The following is a 17409-nucleotide window of genomic DNA, read 5'->3' on the forward strand; positions in this document are numbered from 1 at the left end:
CGACTTTTCCCTTAATTAAAATCTTGCATTTTGTGTGTTTTGTCATCACACGTGACGAAGGCAATTTTGTCATCTTCTCTGAAAGTTCTGCGGTCCGACGGCTGTTGTGACCAACAATAAACCTGTTGTGAATACCTATGTTGATTAGTGGAGCAGGAGAAGATTGTTCCTGACAGCGGAAGCCATTATAGTCATTGGAGATGCTGTCTCCACACACCATCAAGGTCTTGTTAGAATCATATTATTATATTGATTCCGAAGCGTAGCCCGAAGCTGCCTTTGGTTATGGCAGAAAGCCAGGATCTATTTCTTTCAACGAGAGAGGAACGCGGTGACAGGCAGTCTGATGGCCAGATAGATAAAAGCAGAAGGCTTGTCAGTTCACATCTCCAGACGGGTTAGAAAACGTCGGTGCTGGAAAGTAAACAAGAAATGCTTTTTGAGCTTTTTGTTTCTTGAATGTTTGCCCTTATTTTGCCTGAGAAATTGACTTCAATCACAAAAAGAATGCCTTAGTCAAGGTGTAGTTCGCTATGACCGTGAACCAAAACTCAGCAACAGGATTAAGTTGACAGTAGGTTGATAATACGCTTTCTCTCTGAGAATGATGCCTCTTTCATACCTATTATATTTATCCATTAAGTATGGAGCTAGAAGCAGGACACAGATTGCTAATAACATAAACTCTTAAAAAGAGATTTTCCGATTTTTTTTATTTTATTCTCCAGTGCTTCTGCTTAGTCCTTAGTCTCATTTTTCTCAGGTCAGTACCTGCCGTGTCCACATAGGTAAGAGTTGGTGGACTCTGGAACATTGTCCCATAAACCCATCAGTCCATGAGGCAATATCGTGTCAGGGTCCCGTTTTTGCATTGCCTAGGCATGAAAAGTACCCACATGTACGACCAGGAACAAAGGAGGAAGTCATGTGATGGACGTCATGTGTTCAAGTACAAAGAATGTTGAAGTCTTTGCTGGAAAGCAAAAATACTTTCACCCAGGAGAGCGGCGTTTGAGTCCGTGAGAACGCAAAAGTCGACTTGGATTTTGTAACTTACTTAACATATTTAACCTAAAGTATAAACCAATATAAAAAAAAAAAACAGTTGACTGACCTCTGAAAACTGCTGATGGTCATGCATTGGCAGGTTGGGTGCAGATATAAACAACACCTTCAGCCAGCTAAGATATTCAAAAACACACAAGCCATAGCCAATATAATGCTTTTGCTCCTTTTTGTTCTCATGATGGAGGTGAATTTCTCTTCTGCTGCAGACTTACTGCCAGCTCTAACCTCCCTCACCCTGCGCCTACTCCCCTGACGTCCCTATATGCTAGAAATAACCGCTTGCTTTTAGTCAAATTATCAAGCCTCTAAAATTAGAGCAGATAGAACATGAGCATTTTGTGGATCCACATATATATTACAATACAGGGATGAATCATCAGCAAAACACACACCAGCAAAGCAATACTGTAAAATCATTTTACACATTCTCGTGTCGTCGCAGTTTCAGTTTTTAAAAACAAAATCTTGTAACAGTTGTATAGGATATATAATAAAAGTGAGTTCAGCATTGTACATCAAGTATAGTCTGTAAGAGTCTGTTGTGGAAGTAGTCATGTAAGCTTTGACCCAGCGTGGGTGCCTGCTACAGCTATGTTCCACTGACAGCTAGCTTGAGCATTATAAATATACTCATGAAGCTAAAAGGGTCAGCAGACTGCACACAGCGTGACGGTATATAAGCACCATAGGCACAAGAAGCAGAAAGTGTGTTTTTTTAGTTTTTTTTTAGAACTAGACTTCTCTCCATTTCTGTGCTGTGTTTTCTCTGCACACCTTTAATGTGATCACTTTAATGGTCCAGGTGTAAAAAGCATATGTAGTCTTCTCAGCTTGTCTCACTCCGCGCTCATCGCTGATTCAGGGTTTATATATAGCCACTGAGTTTTGGTTTTTTTTGTAGTTGTTGTGTGATAGCTGTCTCCAAAGCGACCAACTTCTCACTACCCACTCACTGACGCAAACAAAACAACAACAAAAAAGCATCTGTGCAGAGAGTGGGTGCAATCAAAACCAGAGTAAATCAAACTCTAATCTTATTACTTCAGGGCCAAATGGGCGACGTGTTTGGTTTAACATCTGTGCAGTTGTGATAATAGGCCACACGCGAGTGATGTCCTGTTAAACTCCTTATATCAGAGGCTGCTGTGGCCACATTTGCTCACCATGAAATACAACTATATATAATGGTCTAATTCAATTTGCCGTTGTTTTGCACTTGTAAGTGTCGTGCAATTGGATTACTTCTTAATATGATATATTACCTTTGAAACAAGATGTTGGGACAAGACATTAGAGGAGGTCAATCTAATGGATAAAGCAATCAGGAAGTGGTTGTGGAAAGAGAGACAGATGGATTTGAGTAAATGTAGATAGGATGAATTAACATTTTAAGTTATTTGCTTGTTTTGTTTTTACTAGCAGTTTTCAGGAACCGAAAGTGTCCATTTAATAGCATTTATAAACATGTGTTTTTTATTGTCAAATTAATTACATGCCTTGATACGTAAAATATTCTAGACCCTTTGTCTTAAAATATACATATTCTCCTCCTTTTTTGTAACCCAGATTTTATACTAAAGTCGACACATTAGATGTGTCTAATTTCACCGGCAGCTTCTTTGAAAGCGTGCAGCTGATGACGCTGTGGAACCTGCATCATCTTTCCCTTGGACTAAAGAGATGCTCTGAAGATGAGTCACCGCAGTATCATCAATGGTGCCTTAGGAGTTTGGAATAATGAGGACTACAAAAGATGCTGTGGTTCAAGCAACCGATTCAATCTTTAAAAGTGTTTGAAGGAGGCAGGCAGATTCTGTGATGAAACAAATTACAACTTTTAAATGTGGAGTATAAACTGGTGGATTAAAACTACTACAGTGATAGTTCATTGATGTTTAAAATGCTAAATTTAGCACATATAACCAACCTTTGTCTCAAATTAATAGAATTCGAGTTTCAGTTTGATCAAAGTTTAAAAAAATGTATCCTTTTTTTCTCTCTGTCCTCTGTCCTCCTCTGCAGATTGAAGACATCGTGACTCGCATCCAGGATGAGACGGAGGGTGTGCCCATCAGAACTGTCAAAAGTTTTATGACCAAAATCCCCAGTGTTGTTACCGGTAAGAAGAGGAGAGGGAAAGAGATGTCAATAAGACTGACAGAGACAGATTCACAAACTTTACCTGTAAAGTGCATCAGTGATGGACAGTGAGTGTCTGAGTGAGAGACAGAAGGACATCACGGAAAATGCTGAGATATCTTTGATGCTTATGTTTCTAAAAAAAAGCTTAAAAAGATGACATTTCAATCATTTGCTCCCATTGTGATGTGCTTAAGGAAAATGCTTTCAATTGACATTTAGGACTGTATGCTATATATATATATATATATATATATATATATATATATATATATATATATATATATATATATATATATATATATGGTAAAGCAGCAAATGACTGTCTTTACACTTTGTACAGATAAAAGAAGGGTGGTGCTTAGTGAGCTTTAAGGGTGCTTTTCTTGTCTTTGGACAAAATCTTCATACTAACACCTACCGCTTGCCCGTAGCCTTATAATCTATGGATAAATTGGGGAGCAAAATTAATCTCTTCATCTAGCTCTTGGCAAGAAGGAGCATTTGCGTATTTCCCAACATTTGGAATTATTCCATCAATAGAGTCTTGTAATTAAATGGGGGAAAACAAAAGGGCATTTTGTGAGGTATCCCGCACTTCTCATTCTTTATTTCTTGAAGAAACTATAGAGTGTAAATCTCCATCTGAGTCACACCCTTATATCCAAATCACAATGTGTTGTGGCTGCAATTTATTCTGGTTGTGTTGAGGCTGCTGCTCTGTTACCTCTGCAATGGTTCACTGGAGAATAGCTGAGTAGCTGGAGGGGAAGTGGGAGGACAACATATGATTAAATGTTTGGGAAAGAAAGTGTGAGTGTGGAAACGGAATGAGTAATGCTGTCCTCCTACTGTCAAGGTGCCCTTAAGCAAGGTAATCAACCCCCGACTGCTTCGGTAGAGCCGGGACTGTAGGTGTCTGTGTGTTCAACTGTATGCATGTAAAAACACACTCGGTCAAAATTTGTAAATAAACAAAAAAAAAATGTAAAAAAACATATTACCGAGTTGAGTCTGACAGGTAGGGATGGATGTTAGCCACCGTGCTGTACCACTGGCGGTAATCACTTTGACTGATAACCTAAATCACTTGAACAGTCTGGAGCCGCAGTGGGAGGCTTTGACACACCCTGAAACAAATGATGAAAACAAAGAGAGGCTATTAACATTCTTATCAACCACCCCCAACAACCTCCCCAGTCCTTGCATTTATGGAAGATGCATTACCACAATATGCCGTAAGCAGAGCGTATCAATAAACACAATTACGACAGCAGCGGATGGATGTGCAGAACAGGAGCTCAAATGTTTGCAGCTGAGTGCCGAAGGCCAGGAAACTAATGAATGATGGGGAATTAAACACAGCCTCGCTCAAGAAAGCAGAGGGAAGCTCAGATGAGATGGTAATCTAACTCCGCTGTAATAAAAATAGCTTTTTAATGATCTTTACCTTGCAGACTTATTATATAAAAAGTCAAGTCTCTAAATGTTGATCTCTCAAGCACTAGTGGAATTAGATAGTTTTACTACGATTATTTATTTGTTTATTTTTGGTATACTTGGCTCTTTTCTTTTATTAAAGACAACTGTTTCAGATGAAGTAGGTGAAATGTTTAGTATTTCTTCATTTGAAAAAAAATCATTCTGACAAGCTAATATAGTTTAAAGCTGTCTTAAATAGCACACAAGTCTTTTATTTTATTCACTAATTTTATCTGTAGTTGTTTCTTTTGGTAGAATAGCGTAAAACACCATTTACGTCACTTTTTGCCCCAAAGTATGTCTCAAAAAAGTGATCAAAAACACATTTATTCCTCTGTTTTATTGTCATTCACAATTTTTTTTCTTTTTAAAATCCTAACCCATATCTCACTGTATTTCTCGGTAACCATATACTGTGTAACAGTCATTTGTCTTTCTCTGTCTGACCTGATTCAGGCACAGATATTGTACAGTGGCTGATGAAGAATCTGTCCATTGAGGATCCAGGTATGTTTTAGAAAAATGATACCAGACTGTACTGTGCTGAATGACATTGAGGGCTACCTCCCATGACAGCAGAATCCTGTTGGACTGCAGGCTTTATTCATTAAAAGAAATGCAACTATTAATAAATGAATGAATGAATAAATGAATGAACAATTTCACGAATGAACTTACTGGGTGCAGTATTTGCCAGTTTCGTTCCAGATTATAACAACCACAAATAACCATTAATATAAAAGCATGACTGGATTTAATGTGGCTGTCAAATGAACTCAGTGTACAACATGAAATACAAGAGTACATTTATCTTTATTTTGAGGACTTACTTAAAATGGAAAATGGATGGCAGGAGTTTCTCCCCCAAGAGCAGTACAGCTCATGAAAGGTCAGACACAGTGTTCAGTAGGTATTGAAAGGGTTCCTGTTTTTCCTTTTCAGAAATGGTATACATATTACTATGTTTACAACACGTACAAGTTTACAGTTTGCATCGATTGCCACCACGGCTGAAGAAACTTGTAGAAGCTTAAAAGATAATTAAGTTAGTTAGTACTGAGGAAATCAATGCAGAAACAATACAGACTGAGCTGAAACTGTTTTTTAAATAAAAAACAACTTTTTTATATAGTTTTTCCAGTGGATTTGGCCTGACCCAAGGCAGGGTGGTGGGAGAGCAGTGTTTATTGTTGGTACAATAGCCCACGGCCTGGAAAATGAATCAATCACTGAGTCATCTATGTACATCCCAACCTCAGAGCTCAACACTATAGCAGAAATCCAATTTAGATTAAAAGGATGGAACAGGCAATGTAATACATGTGGATTTCTGCAAATCTTCAACTTCATATTTTGAAGAGTCTTGTGTTTGGCTGCTGATCCACTGTATTATATTCACATCTTGTTCAGAAATATCACTTTCATGAGTGCACATCAGTTTCATGAGTGTCGAATTTGATTTCCTTGTACTGATTTTGTTTCCACTGAGTTAATTCCATCCGTATAGATATTACATTGCAGATAATATGAGTGGTACTGACGGACCTGCTGTGATCTGTGCTCTTTGTTCCGTTCCTTTAGTGGAGGCCATGCACATCGGGAGTCTCACCGCTGCTCAGGGGTACTTCTTCCCTATCTCAGACCATGTCCTCTCCCTCAAAGACGACGGCACTTTCTACCGCTTTCAGGTGAGCAGGAACATCAAGTGATAATGAAACAGGGAAGGCTATAGAGAAGTGGCTACATTTACTTTTTCAGATAGCCCCCTTGATGTGCAAACTAATGAGTACCATGAAAATTTGCTTTCAAGGTACTCAGATCATCGTAAAGGTAGTGTCCTGGTAAAAAAAATTGGGGTCACCGTCAGGTTGAGGGTTACATAGTGTTCTGAGAATCCTGACATAGGTGTTTGCCACGTAGCTGAAGTTTTATCTTGGCCTCTGATACAGAGTTGAATGTCAGACGTCACCAGGAAAGCCAATCCATCGATTTTAAGGCATTGTTATAATTACCATTGCATGAGGTCATTGCTGGGACAGCTGGGATGTAACTGGTTCTGCATTTTGTGACAGTAGTTTGACTTTGGTGAGACGTCTGCTCGATTAGGTCACAGGCTAAAAGCGGGAAGGATTTATTAATGAACAATCGTAGTCTCGTTTTTCATTGTGTCAAATCTACATTTCACTAAAAGTTAGACGGGACAACATCCTTTTGTTACAGGACAAATATTGTGGTAGTAGAGCTAGTTTCAGGACGGTGCAGAGGTTAAGAATGTCACCTCATAGCAAGATGATTGTAGATTTTAACCAGCTGCTTTCTTCGGATGCCAAGTCCAAAGACATGCATGTTAATGGGTGATTCTAAATTTGCCGTAGGTGTGAATGTGGGTGTGAATGGTTGTCTGTCTTTCTGTGTTGGTCCCGTGATGGACTGGTGACGTGTACTCCGCTTTCACCCAAAGTCAACTGAGTTGGTTTTAGCCCCCTCGTGACCCTGCACAGGATAAGCGGTACAGATAATCGATGGATTTGTTTAGTTTAAAAAAAAATAAACATAGAGACACACTCGAATACAAAACAAAATTTGGTTTAACATTGATTATTTTCAGATGGATCACCAGTAAACTAATCTGAAGAAGTGACTTTAGTAAATGACACCTTAATGACCTGTGGGAAAAAAAATGTATGGACTTTGTATTTCATGAAAGAAGTTTAATGGGAGTCTTTGGAGCCAGAGCCTTTCTGGGGTCACCTCCTAGTGGTCCTTGGTGGTATAGCAGTTCAAGTCACTTCCACATTGGCCTTGTTTTTGCACCCCAGAAGCTCCTTCCACTCTTATATATACTCTAGAGCTATCAACATGGCAACCTTTTAAAATTTCTTACCTTTGATTATCTTCATTTTTGTTTAGTGATACTGAGCAAATGTTAGCATGCTAACTTACTATTGGTTCACCACTTAAACACTTAACGTAGAAAACATACAATCAATCATCAATATATAATAATAGTAATCTTAGAATTAATCTTAAATACTGTTGTGCCTATATGCAGCCTCAAAGAGCTGCTAGTGGGCCTTTAGCCCTGTTAAGCTACACACTGTAGCATTATAACGATTTGAGTTTGAGTAGGGTTGCTCCTGTAAAACCAGTGAAAAGACCACGCTGAATGGCAAAAATCAACAATTCCTGCCCTTACCTTTGAATGAGACTTTTGGACTTGTGTATTTTAGCATATATACTGTATAAAAAGCTAAAATATCTAGAATTGGATCTTTACTTTTAATAGATTACAACAGTTTCTCTTCCCTCCAATAATGAAAAATTATTCTGCACCCTTTTTATACCAGACATAATCTCACACTAATTCCTCCTTTATTCTGTATTATTGTGAGAGATACTGAGAAATCCAATTGTTGGGGAGCCTACTATGAATAGCCCAACCAGCTGTTGAGGATTACGTTCTCCCTCATGGATTTACTGTACAACACACCGATCTTGATCGTAATGACAAAAGCCTCTGCCCACTGTCTACATCTTTTTCAGTACTATATTGGGCATCTGTAACCCCATTAAAAATTAATGGTGATCTGTTAAAATATTCATCAAGCGAGCAGGGGAAGCAGATCAGAGTACGGGCCGAGTAGGCGGCTACCAAAAGCCTGACAGGGACACATAGAGTAGTAGAGCACTACACTACAACTAGAGTCTCATCAAGGTGCACAAAAGAAAGTAAAGTATGCTGACATTTCCACCTCCTTCACAGATAAAACTGACATTAAAGTCACAGATTAATTATTCCAGGCTGTTTTATCCTAAATCCTTTAATTATAAAAAAGGGAGAAAAAAAAATCACAACCCTCAGTGGGGAATGGCAAAGCAGCACACGGTGAGATTTGAATTATCTCTGTGTGGAATCTTCTTCCCTTTATACAGAGTGTATTTGGAGGGTTGAATCTCCACCCGAACTGGAGGAGCAGTTTAATTAAACCAGACAGCCGTTCACATTGCTGTGCTTTGACCTCGGTTCTCCTCTAACCCTTCAAAGTGAAGAGGAAGAGAAGACAAGGAGGAGGAATCCGAGGGCCATTTGCCATCACAGAAAAAAAGCTTCATAAAGATAATTACCCCTCATTAACATTTCATTTTGGAGGCAAATGAAGGACAAGACAAAGAGAAACACAGAGGGAAATCAAAACAATTAACACCATGTAATATCTCTCCTCACTAAAACAACTACAGATGTTAAAGATGTAAAACTGTTGAAGCCCATGCGAGCTGTCACATAACAGGTCCCGTCAGCATCTGTTCTCCGCCTGTTGTTCCACTTTGCCATTGTTTGTTTTCTAGCTTTCATCGCTTCTTGTTTTTTTACTGTGTTGCTGCAGTATCTTCACGCTTCTGCAGCACCCCAGGGTGCCTCTGACTGAGGGAAAAGTTTCAGGTGTCAGCTGTTCTCAATCTGTTCAATCCTGACAATAAACAATATTTTGATTGCTCATGTAGTGGAGCAAGGCAATCATGTGCACTGCTGTGACTCGGAGGAAAACAACTGTAGCGTAAAGGTCATTGTCATCACTCCAGCTTTGTCGAATAGTTTTGACTCATAGATTTCAGTATTTGAGGTTCAGAAGATAATCAGCAGCAAGGCAAAATCCCTTCTGACTCTCTGTGTCCTCCGTCAGGCACCGTATTTCTGGCCGTCTAACTGCTGGGAGCCTGAGAACACAGACTATGGTAAGAAACTTTAGAGAATGCCTTCACATTATATATATATATATATATTTTAAAACCTTGAATTAATTTGTACTGTCGATTTTCACTGAAGAGCATGTTCTCTCTCATCTAAATTAATAATAAAATACTGGTAATGCAGCGTGGATGAACATACCTGAATATTTATTGAGATGAATTCTGGCAATAACTTTTATACAGACATTATTGATTATTGTCTCGGTATAATTGCAGGTTTAATAATGGCTAATAGCAAGCTATGAAATATTCCATAGTGGGGTAATGTCATGATTTATTTGGTTAACTCTAACCGGATATCAACCAGTCCGTGGTCGGACATTTCTACATGATCAAATCTACAGAAACTGTTACAAACTTTCAGTTAATTGTCATTAATTTGTTTGACTTAGTAATACTTATACCTTTCAAAGGCTGAATGTGTCATAGAAGTTACTTCTAAAAAAGACCTAGTGGTTTCTAGATTATTTCATCACTTTGTGGTTCAGTGAGGAGTCGTAGCATTGTATCATGACTTCTGTCTTAGAGGCTTTTACGTAACTTTAATTCTGCAAGGGAATGAGACCGCCAGCAACAATGCAAACAGTGAGAGATTACACATGTTGACCGTAAATAGCACGAGAACAAGTGCGTGACAATGTGAAGAATTATGACTCCAATAAATGTGTGTTTTTGCATGGAAATAATCAACTTTACATGCATCAAATATGGCAAGAAAATCAAAGTAACTCTGGTCTCTTCATTCTAGTTTCAGTTTTACATATTGGCCTTTCTAAAGCACATACAAATAAACAGTATATCAGGTTATACTTGAATATAAATACAAACAACCTCCCACTAGGCTCCGTATTGAAGCACAACAAGCACTAGCCTGTGCTGTGGAGAGGAACAGTAGACGAGATTAATCGATCACTGTTCCACTTCCAGCACTTCACCCGTGGCTGGAGTTTACGGCCTCGGAGTTTAGTGGCTTTTCACACTCTGCCTCATTATCCTAAAGGTGGACAGGCAGCTTGAAACTGATTATAGTCCACACCATGGGTGGCGATGAGAGGTGAGGCAGGTACATAGGGAACGAGAGATGCTCTGATGAGAGGATGGAGCAAAGGGAAATGTGTATACTGATAACTTCCCGTCTTCGATCGTCTCTCTCTCTCTCTCTCTCTCTCTCTCTCTCTCTCTCTCTCTCTCTCTCTCTCTCTCTGCACCTCAGCTATCTACCTGTGCAAGCGGACCATGCAGAATAAAACGAGGCTGGAGCTAGCAGATTATGAAGCGGTGAGTGCTGAACCGTTCCTCGAAGCCATTACTTCTTAGTATTGATCTGTGTGTCGAGCTCGGGGCAGAAAAACACAACCTTTTAAAGGTCAGACAGACGTGTGTCTGGGATGATATGAGATGTAGACTGCCTCTCGGAGCAGACTCAAACCTGCAAACTGCGGAATATTTTAAGATTAGATTTTATTCAACTTTAATATTTTTGTATGTTATTTTTTTTTTTTTTTACTTTGTAGACTTTTGATATATGGTCTCTCTCTGTTCTCTAACAGGAGAACCTAGCCAGGCTGCAAAGAGCCTTTGCCAGGAAGTGGGAGTTTATCTACATGCAGGCAGAGGCCCAGGTCAAGTAAGTGTGCTCGGTTACCAAGGTAACACATGAATCTACAGTGCAGGCACTGATGTCCATCATTGCCAAAGTATAAGAACAAACAATACAGTATAATCTCAACGTGGCCCCCCCCATATCGTGAGCAGGGAGTGTTTCTGACAGACTGATTAACCCTCCTGTAATAGAGATTCATGCAAGATTACCCATCCAGTGTGATCACGGCACCGTGGGTCTGCCGCTCTGTGTTTCTCAGGCGCATGACATGATAAATCACTTGTTGTTTTTTTTAACACAGTAATGATAGACAGTGGAACACACATGGACATTGGAAAATAGAGAAAGAAGAGGAAGGAAGGATGGGTACTGCACATATAAACGGTTGCAGACAGTGTGCACAAAGCCACAGAGGAGATTGTGCACAGAAGGGTGCAGTGACAGTGTCGAACTCCCCTCTGAGCTTCAATATTATATTAAAAAAAAAACCACACACAAAAAATGGGACTTTTCTAGACTTTATAATCTGCACACCATCCCTCTCTCCTCCTTTGACTGCTACACGTAATGCTGATGCGAGGAAAGACATATTCCTCACAGTGGCTGATCTCATCTGCAGGATCGACAGGAAAAAGGATAAAACTGAGAGGAAGATCCTTGACAGCCAGGAGAGAGCCTTCTGGGACGTCCACAGACCTGTGGTAAGCCGCTGTCCATGTACTGTATGTGAGATTAGAGCCGCCCACCTCATCCTCTATCCATATACTCTGTCTCTTCTCTTTTCTCTCCTTCCTCGGCTCTCGTTGGGATTACAGTAAAATTAAGTGGTGTATTTAAATTCATCAGTGCTGACTAAAATTTTTTTTTTTTTTATTTTTTTTTTAACCAGCCTGGATGTGTTAACACCACAGAGATGGACATCAGGAAATGTAGACGCATGAAGAATCCTAACAGAGTTAAGAAGGTAAAAGCTTAGATGACAAATTTATGACAAACCCTTATGTAGTGAATTTTTTCCAAGTTTAAAAAAAAAAATTGTTTTATAAAACCATCACTTACTCATATCTGCAACAACAAATGTACACATGGACATTTAAGCCATGTTTATTTTTTTGCTGTCACTGGACATAAACTGACAAAAACGTCATCATATCCCTTTAATTGTCAGCACAATGCAACATGGCAGCAGTGTTCATGCCTTTTCCACCAGAAAATAACAAGAACATTTTCTGTCTGTCTGTGTCTTGTCCCACTTCCTCTCTCTCATCATGTTCAAACACCTCAGTCGGTGTATGGTGTGGTAGAGGAGGGAACACAGTCTCAGAGTCCCATACACACTCCCTCGCACCACTGCAGAAAAGGCACCAAGGAGGATGTTGAGAAAGAGGTGAAAAAAAAAAAAAAAAAAAAATCAGTCCAAATGTTGTGCATTGTTTAAGAATTTGCCAAAATGATGATGATGTTTGCGCTGTGTCTGCTTTTTACTCCACCAGCATTTGAATTCGCAGCCACAGGCCCATTACAGAGAAGATTTGCAGCCTCCACACCGAGCTGCATTTTATACGGCGTCCCACCCTTTTAAAATCTGCTGTATTGCTTTCTGGCACAAACAGGGCTTAATGATGAGAAACAGCAGCACTAACAATACAACTGATTGAGAAAGATTGTGCCATACAACTCAAAAGTGCTCTTGTTCATTTATTATTGTAATTTTGAGGTGCTTGTTTGCTGCAGTTGAATGATCGTTCAATCAAATTCAAAGCAGTTACGCTGCCATTTTGTGCTGTTCTGTTACAAAGCCAGCATGAACAAACACTGATTCCTGTCATCTCCTCTTTTTCAGATCTTATTCCTGAACACCCAGGTAGATCGTCACCGCATGAAGATGTCCAAAGTTGCTGAGGGGTAAAGGAAACAAATCAAAGAGCACATCTTGTCTTTATGTTGACAATTTACAGTGGCAACACTAAGGTATTTTTTTATATATATAAAGGAGCTGCCTTTCCATCTGCTGTACTCTCTCTAACCACCTATAATCAGACAAACCTGTGCTGTACTGCAGTGGCAGATGGAGGTCACTTTGATTTTGACATCCCATCTGAACCTGTGATGGTTTCAGTTTGACATTTAGAAGAAGAGTCTAAATATGGAGTGGAAATCTGATTCCAGGGAAGTGTTGATGTTGTGGTTGTTTGGGAGTGAATTGGGACACAGGCTAAATATTTGGTGAGGTGGTGGTTTCTCCCGGGATTTCCCTTGTTAGTTTAGAAATTTGAAATAGAAGTCCAAGAGCAAGGCATACGTGACCCAACATGTGTGTCAGGTGCAGTTTGTTCTCCATGTGGAACCCCAATTAAAAAAGTAAAAGCAAAATCAAAAATAGGCTCAAGCATCCAGAGTGAGATGGTTGCAGTAAAGGGATCATAAATGGTCAGCAAAATGTCTACCTGGTTCCTGCCATTGTGTTTCGGGGACTTTGGAGAAAGTGTCTGCATCTAGACAAAAGAATGTATCAGGCAGCTCGCTGCAAGAGAGCTGCTCTTCTTCTGTGACCCTTTGACCTTCTGACTTCACACATAGAGCAGAGTTCAATCGGTGCTCCACAGAGCAGAACATTTGTGGCATTTTGAGATTTTTGGTCTCAACAGTATGAAAACATTGAACACAATTCCATTGCACAAGTACAAATACAGACAACTTATGAGTGCTGATTTCATTTGAATTCAGTGAAAATTGATTTTCTAAAGTCCTACAGCTGCCAGGCTCACACTTATGCACCTGTTTCCAGAAGCTGGTAAAGCTTGCGTGGCTTAATGATTACAGCTTCTAGATTTAAGCATATTTCAGAAAACACTCCACATTAACATTCAAACAAACTGAGCTCAGACTGTAGTGGATTCTGTTCGTGCTGTCTCTGTCCGTGGTCCTGATTCCAGGCTGTTCATATCCAGCAGGACTTTACTTCAGGACAGTGCTTCTCTTCTGTTTGGTCTGATTATTAAATGTAGGCCCTGGTATTTTATTCATGCTTTAAAGATTTGGAATTGGGTGTTAATTCAAAGTGTTTTGGTATCTCTTTAGAGCAGATTAAAAAGCAGATTTTCACACATAATAATTAGTGGTACAACTGATCTTTGTGCAGTTATATGTAACTTCCAAGGGGAATTCATAATTAGGTACAATTTTGTTAATTTAATACAAAACCTGTATTTAACCGTTTTCTTTGTTGTTGTTGTTGTTTTTTTTTACTTAAATCACTGCAAGGTTACATGTCTGAGTGTTGAACAGCTTTAATATTTGCTCGCCTTTGAACAATATGAAAACAGTACAGCTGCAGTACAGATGCTGGGATTTAAAATGGGTGAACATAATGTAGGAGAGATCCTTTTATTACTGTTTAAACTGTGAGCAGGAAAACATTGTCAGTGCCCTGCTGTTGATGATGTGAAGCATATTCTGCTTGTTTATCTCAGACTATCAAAGAGAAGTAGGTGGTTTACGTCTGGGAACAGATGTTCCCTCTTAACGACTTGTTCCTCCATAGTTTACACAATTTTCTTCTGAAAACTTTCAGTTCCACATTTTACGCCAAAACAGAAAGAAATATTAATCTCAAACGGTCAACATTTGTCTGTTAACTTTTGAGCAGCTGTGACCTCACCCTGTTGTGTCCTCTGTCCCCTGTGTTGTCTGTGTGTTCATGTGTATCTGTGTGTGTCAGTCTGATAGCCTACACTGAGCAGTACATGGAGTATGACCCGTTTGTGACAGCGCTGGAACCGTCCAACCCCTGGACAAGTGATGACACCTCTCTCTGGGATCTGGAGGCCAGGTACAAAAAAAAAAAAACACAGACCACAGCAGTTCCACTTTACAGCCAGTGAACAGTTCAAGTCACAAACATGTTTGTATGTTGTTTTCAACACACACTAAGTAAATACGATGTTTTTGGTATAAACACTGACATTACAGCACTCCTTTGTGTGCTGAGACTTTACATTTTCAATTTCCATCTCTTCTGGTTTGTGTTGTTGGGTTTTATGGGTTTAAAGAAACTGCATATTTCTGTCTTGTGGAATTACTTAACAGACTAAACCAGTTTTGTGTCAAGCCCTTGGTGTTGTGAATGACAGAAAGTCAACTTATTAATCATCCACTGCATTGTCATAGAGAGATAAAAGGGCAGTGAAGAGAGAAACAAGTTGCACTATGCTCTGAACTTCTGGCCTGCCTGAATAATGCAAGAATTAATCAGAGCAGACATATAATCGTTGTGCCTAACCTATCGTAATATTTCATCTGGATTGATTAATACCAGGAGAGGAGAAAATATCCCTAGCTGTCATTAAAATGATTGGATTTCAAATGGACATTTTTATCACAGTATTTGCAGCTTCTCAGACATCAACAAAGGCCTCTCAGAAATGTCAGAGACCAATCGGATTTTTGGTTTTATTGTCTTATCCCTTCCTGTGTGCTCCTCTCCTGCCAGCCACCACTATGCTACCATTTCCCTGAAATTGAATCTCTTCTAATGTCTTCGTAATCTTGACCTCCCTGCAGTAGTTTCAGGTGTATTCCCACTCTGCCCTATCTCTCCAATCTCTCCCACCCCTCCCAGTAAGGAGCCCAGTCAGCAGAGGGTGAAGAAGTGGGGTTTCTCACTGGAGGAGGCCCTGAAGGACCCGGCAGGACAGGAACTCTTCCTCAAGTTTCTGGAGTCTGAGTTTAGCTCAGAAAACCTACGGTGAGCACAAAAGATTCCTCAGTAATCATTGTTATATTATGGTGATTTTACCAGTTAGTGAACATTTCTCACATTTTAAACATGCTGTACTCACTTTATGAGGTAGTGCACACCAGCGAATAAAGGCAGCTTTTTAAAGAAAGTTTATTTTGCATTACAAGCAGTTACAATCAGTCACAGCTTCAGTTATTTTTTTTTTCTTTCTGTGATTATGGTCTGAATTATAGTCTAGAAACCACCAATCAGCAGGAAACGTTCCAGTGCATATGGTGGACAATGCCGACAGGTTAAAGCTGTTCCAGTTGTTTCAACCCGGGGTGTATTTTTCTTTTCATTTTCACCGGTGACATTGTGAGGAGTACAACAGTCTTTCAAAAGCTTTCGCTGTTCTGAAAATAGCGAGAAAACCATTTTGTTTTTGGCATCCTCCATGTTCCAACCTGCCACTTCAACCCACTTGCACACTGTAAACAATTAAGTGAAGGTTTGCCAATTACCTGCGAACCTTGAGGACACAAAGAAAAGAGGCAGAGAGAGAGGATGGTCACAAACACATAATATAAGGAAAAACTAAAATGGAGGATCCTGCAGAATCTTCATGGTTACACAGATGATCTGTTCACTTGGAGGTGTTATTAATTTCAGATTTTACACATCAAGATATATCTGTAACTGGTTTCATTACACATTTTATCACCAGGTACTATTTAAAATTGTAGAACATTTTACAGCATTAGGTGAAAAAAGTGGTCAGAGTTGACAAAAGTTAACAAAAAGATGATAAAATGCAGCTTCACTAATCCCTGTTGGGAAAATTAGTAAAAAAAAAAAAAAGAAAAACATTTTTTTTTTTTTTAAAAGAGGAAGACAGTTATAATACAAGAATGGGAAATAAATGAGCCAACAAAACAGCAGTTTACCATATTGCTTGCTTTGTCATTAAATAGTAAATTAACTGTAGTGCAATTAATTGTATGTACAATTGATAAGGTTTTTTTTTACGAGGAAATAAAACCAAAAAATAGATAGATTGTTCCTTTTTTTTTTTTTATTGTGCACAGTAACTTCCTGATGTTTTCCCATAAAACATACTGTACTTATTCGTGAAATACGGAGGTGTTTGTAGGTGGATTTTATAACTTTTTGAACAGAGCCTTGATACATATTTCCAGTCTTTATGCTAGACATAGCTAAACAGCTGCTGGCTGTAGCTTGAATTTAAAATAAAAAAAATACATTACTTTTTTAAATCGCTTATATGTTTCAAGCAGAGCAAAACACAAGGCAGAATATGTTCCATTATTGAAAGATAATCAAATACAAGGCACTGACCAGCTGATGTATACCCTTCAGCTATCACACAAGTCTCATCACTGGAATCTCTGCACCTTTTCCTGTGCTCTTTTTCTTGCTAGTATCTGGCCAGCGAGATGGGTAGATAACATCTCTTTTGTACAGTCAATATAATGTGACTTTTGTTTGCACAGGAGTTTGTTTTGGACCTTTAATAATCCATCCATTTGACCTTCCCCTCATTGTTCAGCTGAAAATCAATTGCTGCTTTGCCAGCTGAGATAAACCCCAAAACAACAAACAGTATACAGACATTTACACACATTCA

At 39.1% G+C, this 17409-nt stretch overlaps 1 protein-coding gene across 3 annotated transcripts in view; it reads left to right on the forward strand.

The window, feature by feature from the left end:
- The window catches only part of rgs6 (regulator of G protein signaling 6), an 85266-nt gene that overhangs the window by 60525 nt on the left and 7332 nt on the right, over positions 1-17409 (forward strand). For all 3 annotated transcript variants that reach the window (XM_069708479.1, XM_069708481.1, XM_069708480.1), the window contains exons 3-14: positions 3091-3187; positions 5146-5196; positions 6271-6377; positions 9372-9423; positions 10652-10716; positions 10989-11065; positions 11661-11742; positions 11931-12005; positions 12327-12428; positions 12885-12946; positions 14763-14873; positions 15663-15788. In XM_069708479.1, coding sequence (XP_069564580.1) covers positions 3091-3187; positions 5146-5196; positions 6271-6377; positions 9372-9423; positions 10652-10716; positions 10989-11065; positions 11661-11742; positions 11931-12005; positions 12327-12428; positions 12885-12946; positions 14763-14873; positions 15663-15788 — 1007 coding nt within the window. The remainder of the gene's footprint in view (positions 1-3090; positions 3188-5145; positions 5197-6270; positions 6378-9371; positions 9424-10651; positions 10717-10988; positions 11066-11660; positions 11743-11930; positions 12006-12326; positions 12429-12884; positions 12947-14762; positions 14874-15662; positions 15789-17409) is intronic.

The sequence above is a fragment of the Brachyistius frenatus genome, unplaced genomic scaffold (genome assembly GCF_029030835.1).
Source record: "Brachyistius frenatus isolate BFR_SWC_R1_liver_20210118 unplaced genomic scaffold, ASM2903083v1 Contig_76, whole genome shotgun sequence".
Lineage (NCBI taxonomy): Eukaryota > Metazoa > Chordata > Actinopteri > Embiotocidae > Brachyistius > Brachyistius frenatus.